At 45.6% G+C, this 16,986-nt stretch overlaps 2 protein-coding genes across 2 annotated transcripts in view; both read right to left on the bottom strand.

Annotated features, from left to right (window-relative positions):
* The window catches only part of KREMEN1 (kringle containing transmembrane protein 1), a 31,807-nt gene extending 31,118 nt beyond the window's left edge, over positions 1-689 (bottom strand). Inside the window, exon 1 of the mRNA XM_055797470.1 lies at positions 274-689. Coding sequence (XP_055653445.1) covers positions 274-352 — 79 coding nt within the window. The 5' untranslated portion in view covers positions 353-689. The remainder of the gene's footprint in view (positions 1-273) is intronic.
* Positions 690-4,434: 3,745 nt separating this feature from the next.
* SUSD2 (sushi domain containing 2) overlaps positions 4,435-16,986 on the bottom strand; it is a 28,034-nt gene continuing 15,482 nt past the window's right edge. Inside the window, 7 exon segments of the mRNA XM_005230676.3 lie at positions 4,435-4,496; positions 4,499-4,548; positions 7,097-7,187; positions 12,325-12,507; positions 12,961-13,233; positions 14,313-14,561; positions 16,278-16,433. Coding sequence (XP_005230733.3) covers positions 4,435-4,496; positions 4,499-4,548; positions 7,097-7,187; positions 12,325-12,507; positions 12,961-13,233; positions 14,313-14,561; positions 16,278-16,433 — 1,064 coding nt within the window.

Below are 16,986 nucleotides of genomic sequence, written 5' to 3'. Positions count from 1 at the left end.
GCTCCCGCAGCGCAACGTGCCGCTCGCCTGCCCTCGCCTCCCGCTGTCGCCCGGGCTGCCTGCCGCACGGGGGGACCCCCGGGACCCGCACGCCGCAGCCGGCCCTCGCCCCCCCGCCCCCGCAGCCCCGCAGCGACCTGGCGGGCAGGAAGGGCCGCGGCCGTGACCCGGCCCCTCCGCGGCGGGGTCCGCCGGCCCGCGGGGCTCAGCAAGGCCAGCCCGGAGCGGCCCCGAACGCGCCCCCCGCCCGGCGCCCCGCGGCGCGGCACTCACCGGGGAGCGCGGGCTCCCGGCAGCAGCTCAGCGCCAGCCCCGAGAGGGCCAGCGCGGCGGCCAGGGCGGGGGGCCCCATGGGCGGCAGCCCCCGCGCTCCGCGGCTGGGGTGGTCGCGGCCGGCCGGGAGGAGCGCGAAGTGCGGGAAGCGGAGGCCCTACCGCATGTGTCCTGTGAGTGCGCCCCGGCGAGGTGCCGAGTGGCAGATGAGGGATCCTATTACCAGCCATGTGACAGGAAAGGATAGAGACCGACATCCCAACCTGCTGCAGCGCGGCACCGCACGGCGGCTGCCAGCCCGCGGCCGCGTTCGGCACCGGCAGGGCCGGGGCCGCACAGGGCCCCGCTGGGATGCGGGGCCGCCCCGCCGCCAGCGACCCCACGGCCCGGCGACCCCCGGCCCCGCTCCTCCGCCCCCCGCCGCGGCCCGCCCTCGGCGCCCCCCCCCAGCCCCGGAGCGCTCCGGGTCCCCGCTGCGGCGGCGGGAGAGGCCGGGCCGCCAGCCCCGCGACCTACCCCCGCGCTGCCCCCGGCCGGGGCCCCGCGGGGCTGCTGCGGGCGGCGGGAGCGCGCAGGTGCAGCGCGTCCCTCGGCGGGGGGCGCAGGGGCGGGGAGGGGGCTGGCGGCGCTGCCCGGCGGCTCCCGCCTGCCTGAGGGGACGCGGCGACCGGGCGGCGGGGACGCGCCGGTGCGGCCCGTTCGGGGCCCGGCGGGGCCGTGTGTCCCCCGCGAGCAGCTGGCGGCCGGGCCCCTCACACCTGCCCGGGGGCTCGCCCGGACACGCCGGGGACCACGGCCGCGGAGACACGAGCCAGGGCGGGCGGGCAGGGAGGCACCGGGCCGGGGGGGGCACACGGGGCCGGGGGCGGGAAACACGGGGCCGAGGAGCACCCCCGTCTCCCCCGCCCGGTGCTGCCGCGGGCCCCGGAGCGGCACCGCCGCGGCAGGCCCTGGAGCCGAAGGCAGAGGTGCCCGTGCGGGCAGGCAGCACCTTTTTCCCATTCACAGGCAGACGCAAAGGGCAAAAAAATTAATAATAATAATAATAAAAAATTATAAAGCTGTTGCCTGACCTTCTACAAAGGCTTATTGCCTGACCGGCGAGGTGTTTTAGCAATGGCAGTGCTGCTTTGCTAAAAAACCCCAACAAACAAACAAAAAACAGCAGAAAAGGAGAAAAAACCCAATTCCAACATTAAAAAAGAAAACCCAATTCCAACAGCAAAAAGAAGAAAAAAAAACCAATTTCAACATTAAAAAAAAAGAAAAAAAACAATAATTCCAACAGCAAAAAAGAAGAAAACCCCAAATTCCAACAGCAAAAAAAACAACCCACCATTCGCATCGTCTCTGCGCGCAACAAACAGAAGGGCAAAGGCTCCGTCCGTGCGGCTGCTCTGTGCCACCGCAGTGCCCTGGGCGGCACCTGCCCGCGGCCAAGGGCACAGGGCACATCTGGCATCTGGTGCCTGGCCGTGAAGCAGCGAGACCCTGAACGTGAAGCAGCTGGGTGGGCTTCATGGGCTTGAACCGCTGTGTTGGTACGCACTACCGTACGTCTTGCCTGCAGCACACAGAAGCCTCCCATCACAGGGAGCTGTAAGGTTGATTTGAGGAGAAAAACATGCTTAAATTACTTCTGGCCTTTGCAAGACACATAGAAAGCAGAAAAAACATCACGTACTAGCATGGCTATATTAAAATAATGTGTATTTTAATATCACAGCATAATAATGTGCCACGTTCTTACTTCTTTGAGCTGAAATCCTAGCAAATGTAGAATTTTTAAGCTGATGAAATACTGAAAAACAATAGCACTTGTTCTGTCCGCTTGGTGTTAGGTTTTTTGTTTGTTGTTTTTTTTAATGGTAAATGCTCAACTATTTAGTTCCTCCTCACACGTACAATATATAAGTATGTTCCGTTATTTAGCTCACAAATTCTGGTAAAGTCCCTGATCCTGGTCGCACAAGAGCTCTGCCAGCAGACGTGGTTTTGTTGCCACTGAATATATATGTGTGTGTGTGTATGTGCGTGTGCACATGTGTGTGCACAGCCCAGGGAATTGGGGATCGCTGCGATGAGTTACCGAGACGGACCAGAAGGAACAGCTTGTGGTGGTGGGTGTGTGTTTGTTTTTACCACCACTTTGTTTATGACGGGCTAAGCCAAATAATTCTGATTCATAGAAATTGGCTGTATTCTCAGATGAACATACAAATTCTTCAGGAGGATTGGAGTTCTAATTCGTTCCATATATTCCCTTCCCAGCCTGAGCTGCTGGCATCGAGTGCTGCTGGCATTCCCTTACAAGTCATTGTGCCTGCACGCAGCACTTCCCTGCGGTACATGCTGCCCAACAGCGCACCAGGCATTGCTACTTTGTGGTTTAATGACCCACAAAACTCCCCTCTCCCAGGACTGGGACCCCACTGCGTTACCCATTCACTCTGTTTTGATTCCATTTTATCTGGCTTTCTCTTCCTTAAAGACACGAGAGCAGAGGCAGCTTCGAGATTTTTAACACTGTATGGATAACAAAGTTCACAAAAACAACCTTCTGTACCTCCAAAAGGCCAGGTCAGTCCCAGCATCCCTAAGCAAAATGACCATCACTCATTCTGCTGCCTACTTTCTCCACTAATCAGTTGCACAGACAGTTGATACATGTGTATACAGCAGTTGCACTTATATATATATATATATAAAATTATTTTTTTTAATGTTAGCACACTGGCAATGGACAGCCAGTTTGTTGCCAATGATCGTTCCCCAGTCTTCTTTCACAATGCTTTTTTTTTTTTTTTCAAGATTTTTTTCTTTCTGTTGTACAGAATTGTTTGTATTTCAACTTACAGCATTCAAGATCGCTCGTTCTCATTTTCTAATTTTCTGCTTGTGGTTTGTGGTCTCTGTTTACAAACAACAGCAACGGCACCAGAAACAGCAGCTAATAAATAATGAATAATATTATACTTCATAATACATGGTCTGAGGCTTTACTTTCAATTTGACTTTTTTTCCATTATAATGTAAAATCTGTAGTTTCACTCATTTAGTTTTTCCTTACATTTGGTCGTTTGTCCTTGCTTTTTGAAACCAGCATGATTTTCCAGTAGTTTATGAATTAGAGACCTTAGAAAACCAGACCAAACAACCTACAAAAGTCAGTAATTATTTCACTATCAAAGAGGGCTGCACAATACAGAACTGATTTCACCAACCCTTTGGTATGTAGGCAAAAGCAAATGGTAATATTTTTTTTGGTAAAAGGACTCTGTACAAGGTAGTGGTTCAGAAATCACTTTTTAATGAAGATAATGAAACACGCTATAATACAGCTAGGCATTAAAAAAGGAACAGTATGCATGTTGTGGTTATTCAAGGAAAACACAAAAAAGCAAATTTTGCAAAACACTTCCAGTGCAAGTAACAGATTTTTTTTGTCTTGAAGGTGAACTCTAACTGGACAGCTACATAAAGATGGATTAAAAAAATCATTATAAATTAATCTGGAAGGAAAGGTTTAATTTTCTAAGTCTTACCCTCCCTTCCCCCCAGTTGTGTTCTTTTAAATTTAGGTCAGAACTGAAATAAAAATGTCTGCATTCAGAGACTTGCCAAAATGTAAGAATGCAATGTTTAAATATCTTCACTATCTCTCCTTCCCTACTAAAAAACCCTCAACAATCTGCAAATTCAGCCCAACTTGCCAGCGGTCCATCTGACTGTGCATCCACTTCCACATCTCGCAAATCAGCCTTACACGTCCCCAGAGAAGGCAAGCGTTTTGCTGATGGTGGCGAGCACAGAAGGCTGGGATTCTTTTCATTTTACCAGCTTTCAAGTGAAAAAAAAAAGAAAAGCACAGAGTAATCATGAACTCTTTTTGATTTTGCCAGAACTCTGGTCCTGCTGGCAGAGATGTGACTGTTAGAAGAAACTAATGCCCGTAACTTTGAGGCTGATGTTTGCAGCAGCGTTACTCCTTGCTCGTGACAGGCAGTGGGCTGAGCCTGCCGTGATACCATCCCAGGAAACTGGTTAGCATTTCCCATAGAATTCAACACTCATTATATTGAAAGCAGAAATCAAATGATAGCATGCTATACGAAACCATTGTTTGTGTTTGGAAAGTCTATCTTGGTTGCTGTGGACGGTTTAATCCTCTGCTATGCTTTTTCTGTATTTCATTAAAAACTCCTCTGGAATTTCATTGTTTCTTGTTCAGATCCAACTGGAACCTCTGAAACGAGTTTCTGGTTGCCTTTGTGTCTTTGGGAGAAAAGATAAATAAAAAGGTTAAAACAAAACCCCCAAAAGGCTAGAACTGGTAATTGGGTAATTATGCAAAGGTAATTACCATAAAGTCATTGCTTGGATCAAGGCGAGAACATTGGCTCAGGTGGCCTAGCAATGTTGCGCCCATTTTTAAAGTACCAGTTCCAGTGCATACCTCCTCCAAAGAACAATATCCCTCCCTGGTCATACACCACTGGAAATTCAAAAATTACTAAAAGTAGTGACTGGAGGATATGTAGCACTCCTTCTATTGGAGCAACATTTGGAATTAGGGAACACCAAAGGTTTGCTGCCATCCCTGTGCAGCAATCCATTGCTGTTCTCCGGTACAATGGTTTAAATTATAGGAGCAAAAGGAGAAACTGGGCAAATGTCACTGGTTTGAAAATGCTGATAATGGGGGGTCTGAAAGAAGGTTGGGGTTTGGGTACAAAAAAGACAGAGGAAAAAAGTCTGAGTGAGCAGGGAACTCAGGATTCGGTGGTAAATTCTGGCCCTTATGTTGGCTTTTTTTTTTTCCCCTAAGAGAAACATATCACCAAAATATTAATAGATACATTTGTGACTGCTTAGCAACCCTCACAACTAACAGAGGGGAAAGCATAAATGAATTTACTGAGCACCTTGGTATTTTGATTTCCTGCAATTTTTATTCTAAAGACCATGATCCCCCTCCTCCCTCAGTCTCTGCTCATAGAATCGTGTGATTGCCTGAGAAATTCAGCTTTTTCACTTTTAGGAGTGAAAGGTGGCTGGGGAAACCCTGAAAATATAGCCCCTACCTCTTCTGTTTGTTTATTGAAGGAGAAAGAAATCTACGAGCATATAGCATTCAACAATTAGGATTTTTGTGCATTTCTATTGACCTTGCTGCTTTTTAAGATACTTCACGCTGTCTTACTATACCAGCGAGCAGCTCCTTCGCTGGGTGATGGGCAGAGCTGGGGGCAGAGGCAGTGGTTCCTGAAGCCCTGCAGTGTGTAGGACTGCTTCTGTCCCTTCTGATACGAAACGTGACTTGTCAGAGTCACATTTACCCTGGGATCCAGAAGAATATACAGTAGATGGCAGACTTTCATGATTCAATAATTATCTAATAAGCCTTCTCTAGTTAAAATTTACCTGTTCGGCATTTGTAACTGCTGCAGAAGGGACTGCATCCTCCACTGCTGCCCAGACATATGGGCCCGCTGAGTGCTATGGACTTTATTACTCACTCAAATTATTTTCATGAATTACAAGCTTTTGGTAGCGCATGAAAATTACCTACCGATTTGCAAAATACACAAGAGTTTAGAAGGGTTGATGGCTTCATTCTATTTTTTTAATTAATTTTTGATATACAATGAGTTTAGAGAAGCAGTTCCGTAAGCTGCTCCCAGGCGTGAGAAGCCTATGCAGCTGTAGTGTTTCAAACCAGTTGGGTTTATATATGTGGGGATCTGGTGTGTGTAAAACTTGGCAAATACAGCAGGTGTCCTTTGTCTGTCATTTTTATGTATGCAAAAAACATTAATTGCTGCAGTTATCTACCCTGTGTTGAGTATCCTTTTTTTTTTTTTTAACAGGGAAGGAAGAAATAGTGTTTTGGGTACTAGTGTTCTCTGTGAATCGTAGAAAACAACACTTATATGATTTAAAGGGAAGGCGCAAATTTAGCAGCATCTCTGGCCCTCTGATAGACACAGTTAATTCATGATTGAGTTCAGAATCAATGGGCTGTATTTTCAGTGATGGACATGGCTATCATACTGGATTCTGTTTCAAGAGTCTCTGCAGTGAGGAACCTGCTAGAAAGGCACAGAGCCAAAAATATTTTTTTTAAGTGTCTTGTTAGCACTGGCTAACAGAATGAATTATACGCAGAATATATGAATCATAACAACCTTTTAAAACAAAGGACTAAAACTTAAAAGAAGTAATATACTAGCCACATAACATTTTGTGGAGATTTCTTTTAAAAAATCGGTTGTTTATTTACAGTTACTTTATTTCCATGTAGTAGAAAGGTTCCTAGAATGGGGAGCAAACTGATATAGCTTTAAAATTCCATTCACCTCTTTGGTACAAGAGTCATATAAGCATTCTCTGGGCAAATTCATGCATGCCTAGAAGTGGGAATACGTTCAAAGGTAAGTGGAAAGTTATGGTATCATGCAATGCATTCCTTAGATGATACATCAGCTTTACCTATTGCTATCAAAGGCACACCTGTTCTGAAGCAAACACTGCTGATCAGGTAGCCTTATCACTCAACATATAAATTATTTTGACCAAGAAGTCCTGTTCCTTCTCAATCAATTAATCAATCATGTTTGTGTCCTGCTAATACAATTCCAACTTTGCTTCATAGTCTTCCAGCAGGATACAAGGACTATCCAGACTTGATGTTTTTCATAAAAGATAATAGCAGGAAAATATGTCTGATTTCTTTGTCATTGAGCAAAATGATTAAAAAGGTCATAACACTTGCTGTTTCTATAGCAGGTTCATTTCTGTTTTCAGTTCCACGGAGTCTTACCTCTCCTTTCTACATAAGACAGTCAGACGTGCCAGGACTCCAAGACCAACTATTCCAAATACACAGCCAAGAAGAATTACTTGATTGATATCTGAAAAACAGAGACCGACCACAAAAAAACCCCAAAAAACAAAAAAAAAAAACCCAAACAACCAAACATAAACAACAGGGAAGACATTGATACATTTCTTCATATCTGTTCAAATGTAGTCAGACATGACAATTTCTGAAAGTGCACATACAGTGTTAACTTTACAGTTCTTTGTGGAACAAGCTGGTACAGAGTAGGAAGTCATGTAATTCCTACATTTGACAGGGCAGGTGGCTGCAAAAGGTGTTCTAACACAAAGGAAGGATAGCTAGTGGTTAATATATGGTCAACACCATGAATGTACAGTATTTATGTGGAACTGCCAATCCCAACAACTGACAGTTTTTCAATCCTTTTTCCATACGGTTTGATTGCTTTAAAAATCACCCCTATTTTGCCATTAAAATTTTGAAGCTGCCTCTGCTGCTTGATGCTCTGTGTGAAAGAGAGCAAAAGTTACTGTTCTGGTGTGGGTACAGTGAACTGCATCAGACAGGGTGAACGCGCTAAAAGTGTCAATTTAATTCTGTGACTGCGTGATAAGGACATGATGAAAGAGAGAAAGAAACCAGATATGAAATAATTTTTGAATAACAGATCTCCTCTTCTCATCTTATTCTGCTAGGGAGCTGCAGGTCACCGGTTCCACCCCTTTCCTGCTGATGCAGCACAGTGCTAGCAGGACACTCCATGGCTGCGGTCTGCTGAGTGACCAGAACCCACCACTGGCCTCGGTAGTTTGGCCCAGTGGTGAATTGCCTCTATCGTGAAATCTTTGTATTTAATTTATAATCTCAGGTTATATTTCTTGATTTTAATATGTTTTGCAGCCAGGCTCCTGGAAACAATAGACAGACAACAATTCCATAATAAGGCAACCTAATGTTTTTTGGCATCCTCATCTGAAAAAAAAGCGCAAAAGACTAACGATATTTCTAACAACTTTCCAAAAAGAACTGTATTTACCCAGAGCCTGAACCTGGAAAATGAAACCTAAAAGTGAGAAAGGAGGGGAGGGGAAAAAAACACCAAAAAAACCCAAACGAAAGACAGACAAAACCAAATTGCACTTAGCACCACCAAATTATTGTCTGTCACAAATAGGCTACATCTACAACTATTGCTAAGATTTTATAATTTTTAGCTGCATTTTACTTCTGATTTTACTAGATTCTCCTTTTTGCTTTTGCTGGATGGTTTCTTTTTTCTTCTTCTGTGTGATATTCTGTGAAGGGAGGTTGCTGTGGTACTGGCAAGACTTGCAGTGGGATTGTAATTAGAAGCATAGCAAAATAATTATTAGCAGAGGATTTCCATGGAAACTTTAATTCAAGGAAGCAAAACTCAAAAGCAACAATATGCAGGCCCAACAGCATAATTTGTATTTGAAATTTCAACTACAGAAATGGATTTTGCAAAATAACTGGTGTTCAATTTTCTTGTTTCCGCCTCTCTTCCTATGCAGTTTTCCTAGTCCTCATGCCTTTAACTGTTCCAGCTTTTGAAAAACAGAAGCATATAGCAATTAAAAAACTTTGGTGATTGCATTTGAGCTTGATTTTGATGTGCCACAAAACGGCAGCAAGTAACGGGCACAGGACCGTAAAGAAGTACCCCTGGAAGCTGAGGATCGCCGAGGGCTGGGCCCTGTGCTCCTGACCAGCATGAAAGAAATCATTTGAAAAAGCGTGTTTTAATAGTTCATGCTGGAAGTAAAAATGTGACCACTAATCACAGTGGCTAGGTCAGTGGTCACCCACTCAGGCGCCCAGAAATTTGGAAGTGCCGTCCATTAATTTTGCCTGCATTTTCCTGGCGTGGGGAAGGCCACCCGCCACCGGGCTGGGTAAGACGGGCACTGGTGGAACAGCAGCGTGTTGCTGCGTAAAGCGGAAAACTGAGGCAAAGTGACCTCAGTGACAATGGTTTGACAGCACGAAGACCTTTCCTGTACTTATGCTGAATTCAGAATCAACGCAACTAAAACTGGCACTGGATTCCAACCATGGCTTAGACCAGAGGCCGAAATGTGGAAAGCAAGTAGGAGCTACCAATGCTATAAAAACACTCAAGGTTTTAGACGTAAGTGAGAGGAACTTTGGGCTGTTTTGCCTGTCTTCTCTGGAGACACTTGGATCTGTCAATAAAATAACGTTCTCAGACACAGACTGATATCCAGCAGCATATCTCATGATGCTAAAGGAGGAACAAGGCTAGGAATGAATGCCATTATTAGGGCAAAGCAGTAAAAAAAAAATATTAATGAAGAACTGTGTATGCAATTGGCGTTTTACATTGTCTCTCAGTTGTCACTGTTGTCAGTACCCTGCTGCGACAGGCAGCATTGCCATACTCCAGCCTCCTGAGGCTGATCAGAATCATAATTTTTGGCTCACATTAAAAATGAGCCCCAACCGCAAATATCAAATAGTAAGGAAGGTCTTTGTTACAATCAGATCAATAAAATTATTTCACACCTTGTGGGTCTTTGTCATCTGTCAGGAAACCATGTGCTAGAAAACATTGCGGGTTTTGTTTGCTTCTCTGTAAAGCTGCGGCACGTCTCCATCATTCTGAACGTAGTCAGTCCCTGCGTATCTTCCAGCTCCTTCCCTCGGATCTCTCCGGGCTGGCTGTTTGCCCCCCTTTCTCTAGTGTAAATGTCAGCATCCGGTTTGCTTATTGAGACTGACTGGCTCCTGTCCAGTATGTGTGCGGTTGATGGCAGCAATGGAAAAATGTTCTTAGCTTTCAGCTTGGCAAAACTGTTTGCCACTGACTTTTTAAGATCTGGCCTTACTCTGTAAAGATTTCGTTCCGACAGACGATCTATTATTACTGTGAACTATGAAGCGTGCTAAATTATCTGCTAGACTGCTGAATCTCTCCTATTTTCAACAGTTAACTAAAGTACTCCATATGCACTGGCCTGTCATATTAAACAGAAATGTTTTGGGATACCTCTCCTTTCACTCTTTCAAAAATAGCATCACTACTGCGATTGGCCCCTGTGAGCACCATCACTTGCGTATTGATTACACGCAATGGCTGGTCGAAGAAAATGTTCCATAAACGTTCACTGATCTATCTAAAACTAAACGAAATTCCCCATTTTCTATGTGCAAAGGTTCAATAATCATTTTTTATGCTGAAGTCCACAGGCTGCTGCCCACATTCACTAAGGTTCATCTCACAAATACCACTAAACGTGCAGAACCGCGACGGACATGCACACCGACGGGTGCACGGCTGCCGAGGCTGGTGCAATGTGTCAGCCGGCCAAGAATTCACCGCTGGGGTGTTGTGCACTTTCCACATTTGTTTGGGGCAAGCCCCGAATGGAGAATCTGTTGATACGAGTTATTTGATGAGTGCTTTCGGGAACAATTGACTCAGCGTTAGAAGTGCTTCAACATGCCGTGTGGCCGTGCCTGGCCCTGGCGCTTTGAAACATTGCCATCTTGCGGGCGTTTGCAGCGTACGTGGCGTGTGAGCAAAACTAAGTTGAAGCTGTTAGAAAATATTGGGCAGTTTCCTGTAAATTTTTGAGACAGCCTACTACAGTAAACTGCTACTACATCCAACTACAGTCCCAGGCTAATTGATCTTATAATAGCACTGACGAAAAAGGGGTAATAGATTTATGTTATTTATACCAAATACTATTACATCACTCACAGCAATTTTACTGCCGCAGAATACTACTGTTCTGAGATAACATCATCCTTTAAAACAAAAGAGTGGAAGACTTGCAGAAGCGCAGGCTGTGTCTGCTCCCGAATCACAGGACGGCTGAGCTGGGAGGTCTCGTCCAACTCCCCCGCGCCAGCTGGGCCACCCAGAGCCAGCTGCCCAGCACCGTGTCCCGACACCTTTGGAGCATCCCCAGGGAAGGAGACTCTGCAGCCTCTCTGGGCAACCAGTGCCACTGCTCACAGTAAAAAGGTGTTGTTTGGGGTTCAGAGGGAACCTGCTGTCTCAGTTTGTGGCCATTGCCCTGGGCACCACTGGGAAGAGCCTGGCTCCTGTCCTCTGCACCCTCCCTTCAGGTACTTGTACATAAGATCTGCTCATACGCCCCCCCACAGCCCCAGCCTTCTCTTCTCCAGCCTGAACCGTCCCAGCTCCCTCAGCCTTTCCTCGCAGGGCAGACGCACCAGTCCCCCATCACCTGCGTGGCCTGAGCTGGACTCCCTCCAGCATGTCCACATCCCTCTTGTGCTGAGGAAGGCAGTGCTGGACACAGTACTGCCAGCGTGCCCTCAGCGGTGCTGAGCAGAGGGGAAGGATCACCACCCTCCGCCTGCCGGCAATACTTTGCCTCATGCAGCCTGGACACCACGAACCCTCTTTGCTGCAAGGGCATGTTGCTGGCTCGTGTTCAACTAGGTGCAAAGTCTTCTGCACAGTTTCTCTTAAGGCACTCATTTTATAATGTGTGATTTTATAACCCTCTGATGGCTCAGGCTGGATATACATTTGCTCCAGTTAGTTGCAAAGAGTTAAAACTGTATTAACGATGGCAGAATGAAGGATGACAATACATGCTTGGGGGTTGTACCATCATTTATACTTGAAAAACAGCTCAAATGATGGGAATACTAAGGGATTTCAGTAATCTGCAGTTCTCTGTGTGTATGCGTGTATGCTTAGATTACGTATTTCTAAAGCTGCTAAAAGAATATTACATATACTTAAGAAAATTACATGAAAATAATGCTGTAAATTAGGATTCTTTTTGTAGCCTTTGTATTTTTGCGTTAGGAATCATTTTTAGCTAAGTAGTACACTTTCCTGTTTTTCTAAGACTGAGTTTGAAAGTTGTTCCAAGTCACCCACTCAAGAAGCGTGCCTACCCATTCCTTTCAGCCAAACCTAGGGAAAGGGAAGCATGTAGCCCTAAACCCTTAGAAAGAGTAGATATATGAAATTAAAAAAAATCCCAAACCACCATAAACCACCTGTTACTTAGATCTGGATATTAGTCTTTCCAGAAACCCAGGGATCTCATTGCCCAATGTCTTCCTAAGTAAGAGAAGTTGTTTTTATCAAGGGCCATCATTGTATACTGAGATTGCCTTGTTTGTAATCATGATTTTTTGAATGTCGATTTGTAACACTTAAAAAGCAAACAGACCTGTTTGCAGGACACAGCTGGGGGTGTCTCCAGACCAGGTCCCTGTCACTTGGCAAATTCTTTCCTTTGGCCCAGTGAGTTCATAGCCCTGGTCGCAGATGAAACTGATGGTTGAGCCCAGCAGGTATTTAGTTCCGTTCTTCCGTCCGTTGGCTGGATGATCCAGCCAGCCACAAGAGATCACTAGTGAAAGAGACATGTCTGGTTAATGCACTTTGGATTTGGACCAGCAAATCTCCATCACAATGATTCAATTCAACAACAATTCAAATGGCATTTTAGTGGCAACTCATGGGAAGACAAAGATTTTTAGGTTAACTGAAAGACAATACTTTCTGATTTTTTTTAATTCCTCATTTTTAGGTTTGAGGAAGATGGGTGAAGGCATAGAAAAGATAGAAAGATAAGGGTTCTACACAGTGGGCTAGTAGTAGAAGAAATGGAAAGAAATTTATTTTCTGTGTGCCTATGTATCCTACCAGTGCAGATTTTTCCTAGTACAAGGACAATTCCTCCTGAGAAGAGTGTTTACAGGTGCATGAACCCACAATTGAGCAAAGCCTCCTTGAACAGTGTTAACTAGATGCCCTGTAGAAAGAACGGCAGGGATGGATGCTTTGTGGAATGTTGTATCACCTGGCTTTAGATTTTCTACCCGCAGCTTGTGACTTTGATGAGCTAGTCTTGTGGAACTTCCCACTTGAAGGCTTCTTGTTGTTAGGACATCGAATCTGCAGAAGGGGTCAGAGCCACAGACCAGGACCATCTCCTTCACCAGGGGATCGGCAGGGTCTTCATAAGGAAAGAACACGGGCAGAAAGGAAGCATTGTGCTTTTCCCCATAAAAGAAATTGTTCAGTAGGAACTCCGTGTCGTAAGTAAAGAGAGAAGTTCCATTTTCAACAGCCCCTTGGGAGACAGAGGAAGAAAAAGAGAGAGATTCAGATGTAATATTGCCTACAAAGCTCCACCACCTTCTGCTACTAATCCAAGCACTTATTGATGTAAATGTAGCTAGAACTGGAAGAGAACTACTAAGCCCTACAGCTTCCTTCTGGCTCAAGATTATTTTCCTTTTCACATGCGGCCTAGTGTTTGATGAATTACTTAAAATTAGATCCAAATAATTGTGTAGCTATGATTTCACACAAATATGGTTTCAGATGCCTGATGGTGAAATGATGACAGTGAAGTACCTCAGACAGAGCTAGCTAAACCAGATTACAAGCAACACAAATCCTGATCCTGCATGTCTCTACATTTGTCATGTCTGTGGCCCTGCTTTTTGTTTTCACTCTGCTAAATCAGAAACTCCCTGCAAGTAGGAGCAGTGAGACTTTTCAGTATGATCTGAACCCTGGAGTACAGCTACACTGTGCTCGATACAGAGACCGACTGGTAGCCAGAGGGTATTTTGCATCATGTTTCTGGCCCGTCTCCTAACCTGATGTCAGCAGGAATGCTGACCAGTCCAACGCTGCAGGCTAGATACAGCAGCCGAATCATTCTCATTAAATGAAAGCAGATATTCTTTTACACACACCCCCACCCCTCTTTTTTAAAGGGACAATTATTAAATTGCCATTTCATAAATGATTTTTAAAATTGTCAGCATGGTACTGGATGGAAACATTGCTAATATTCTGGAAAAAGACAGCTGACCTTGTCTATCGCTATACTTCTGTAACACTTCAGTCTGGCGATGCTGTGTTAAGCTGGCTATAGTAGATGGAATTCTCAAAGTGCAAACTGTGAAATATGAGCTCTGACTCTTGAAGGAACAAAGTGCAGGATGCTCCATCACGCTTCTGCCTTCAGTCATTTGGCTAGGTATGTTACCCACATGGGTAGAGGGCATACTTCTCTTACTCCCTTCTCTTCCCCCTAGTATAGGCTGCTTAGCACAGACTTCATTTGCTAGTCTGTAAACCACAAGCTGTTTTGAATTTGCAAAGAAAAAGTAATAACGGACCAGTGGAATGACTTACAGTTTGCTCCAAACTCAAACAGCTCCTGGGGATTTGCATGAGCTGACAAGGTGGTTTTATTCTTGAAGGTATACTCATCCTCTGTGTGGCCATTCATCACCCCAAACAGACCCTGAGTGTGATTCATAAACTTCTCTGGGAGCAAAACTGTCACGGTCAGAAATCCTCCGCTTCCCCTTATTTCCACTCCAGACCCAGAAGAGAACATCACTGTGATGTTCTGGTCAGGTGTAGAATGGAGGAAGAGACCTGTAATGACAAGAGGAGGAGAACAAAGCAGACAATCATCCACCACGAGCAGGTTGGTGTGTCATCAGCGTTAACCGTGTCCCAAAAAGCTTTTCCTCCCTCCCACGCTAGGCTGTGTTCTGGGAAGCACGTGAAGGGAGGTCCCGCCTTCGCACCTACAGCTGTGGTAAGAGGGCTGCTGCAGAGTAGCAGCAAAAAAAGCTCCACAGCTGGTACCAGCTGCAGTGCCTTCTGCCAGCATCCGGAGCAGCAGCTTTAGGGTATGAGATGGGAGCTGGAAGCACCACTCTCAGTGCTCACAGGTTTCCTCTGCTTCTTGGCTGCCTTGTAAACACCTCCCTAATACGGCTGCTCCTCCCAGCCCCATCACTGTCCTTTCATATTATTTTTTTTCCTTCCTGCATCTCTCTGCTCCTGCAGCTCCTTGTCGACATGGCCTTCCCCCTTCCTTCTGCTCTTCATTATATTTCCCGGCCATTTGAGGAATACTAATTGCCAGCCACAGAAAACTTCCTCTGCTGAACACAAGGCTTACTGTTAAAATTCCAGTGATGTTTAGAGTATCCTTCAAATTATTATAAAGGCTAATCAAATGATCACACCCCTGGAAGAAAAAAAGACAACTTTTCATAGCCTTTTCAGCAGAAGAATAGAGAAATAACAACTGACAAACTCAGAGAGCTCCTGGTAGGTGAATGTGAAATTCAGTTATATTTTAGTCTATATTTTGGTTATATTTCACTATATTTCACTTTGCTTGGTCGGTTTCATTGCATTAGGAGCAGTAAGCTGAAAGCAGAATGTGGAGTAAAGTTTTTCATTCCATTTCACCCTCCATGGATGGGATGAGAGGGAAAACCATTGCTCTACAAGCCCCTGAAAGAGGACACAGAAGACATGGGCATTGAAGCCATCTCTTAAGACACTTCGCTGTCATTGCCAGGATCGCGTGCCATCCCTTCACAATCCTCTTACACCCCAGAAAGTTCAGGCAAGCACCAGGTGCTGGTACAGGTTGTCATTTATGTTGTGGACATTCTGGGAGAGGAGCATGTGCCGCAGTCCAGCCGACTGGCAGATCAGATGCCTCTGCCTCCTCCTGGGGACAGCAGAGGTGCTGCCAGCTCCAGCTGGGCACCCGCCAAGCCATCGAGAAGCAGGAAGGTTGCAGGTTCTGGGAGCCATGACCCCCTGCTGCACCTCTCTGTGGGAGCACAGACGGCAGGCACAGCGTGCTTCTCTGCAGCACCGTGATCCGTGGCTGTTTGGAAGGAGATGTGTAGCCCGTACTCCTGCTGGCTGTACTCCTGCCCATACGGTAGCTGCAATCAGTCTCACAGGCCAGAGAAATCCGTGCACTGGGCTCGTATGAACACAGGGCGAGGTAGGCAAACGGGGTGGAAGCCCATTCTTCCCCATGCTCTCTGTTTTATTTCTTTCACCGAGGCCCACGCCAGCTGCGCATTGCCACGATTCTGCCTCAATTGGGCAGCAACTGAAGAAAGTAATGTAATAATAAAATCAAGTGAAATGACCTGGGACATTGCCTGTCCTTCGTTTTACTCCTTACATCATAATTTCTGGAGTGACCTGCAGCCTGTTTAACAGAAGGACACTGAAAAGAGCACTGATATGCACACATGTGGAGATATTTTTAACTGTTCATGGGCTCCATCAGAATAAAAAAAGCTTACAAGGCTGATATTTGTAACTAACCTTTCAGGTCCATCCAACTTTGCTCAGAGAAGCTGATGATCTTCTGGTTCAACAGGACCTCCAGAGTTAAATCCTGTGCGTAGCGTACCTCAATCACGTCTGAGTTGTTCTCCCGCATGGCCACCGCAGACAAGCCTGTCACCTGAGCCCCAGATCCTTCCAAATAAAAAACAACCCCCCAAAATACCCAACATGATATAAAGGAAATATGGAGGGTTATAATGATACAGGTGGGGAAAAAAACCCAACCCCAGACCAACTCAGATATTTCCTAAAAATAATTAAATATGATTATTTATATTGGAGGAAATTGCTAAGCATGTAAGTCACATAAAACCCACAGTATAAGTCTCTTACCAGTATGGTATATTGAAAGCAGACTGTTTAATGCTAAAAAAGTCTGGAAATTCTAAGTTACTGATCCCAATGGCTGTGGCTAAGCTGTAAGACCAGCTGATCTCCTTGCACATTCAGTCCTGTGAGTAAGGCCGGGGAAAATGAAAGGTAATTGCAGAGAGGGCATGACAGAAAAAGGAAACAGAGTGAACAAAAGTTTAAGAAACTAATTTTTGGAATGAACTACTCAGTGACACATGCCACTCCTACCACAAACACAGTAAAATCTATCAAGAGCAAAATATTTCCATGAAAATCTCCATCCTATGCAATGCGGTGTTCAGTGTGAGCATTCACGTCTATATGGGTCCTG

This window comes from Falco peregrinus, chromosome 2 (genome assembly GCF_023634155.1).
Source record: "Falco peregrinus isolate bFalPer1 chromosome 2, bFalPer1.pri, whole genome shotgun sequence".
Taxonomy (NCBI): Eukaryota; Metazoa; Chordata; class Aves; order Falconiformes; family Falconidae; genus Falco; species Falco peregrinus.
Note: the sequence above shows the minus strand (reverse complement) of the source record. Positions and strands in the feature narration are given on the sequence as shown.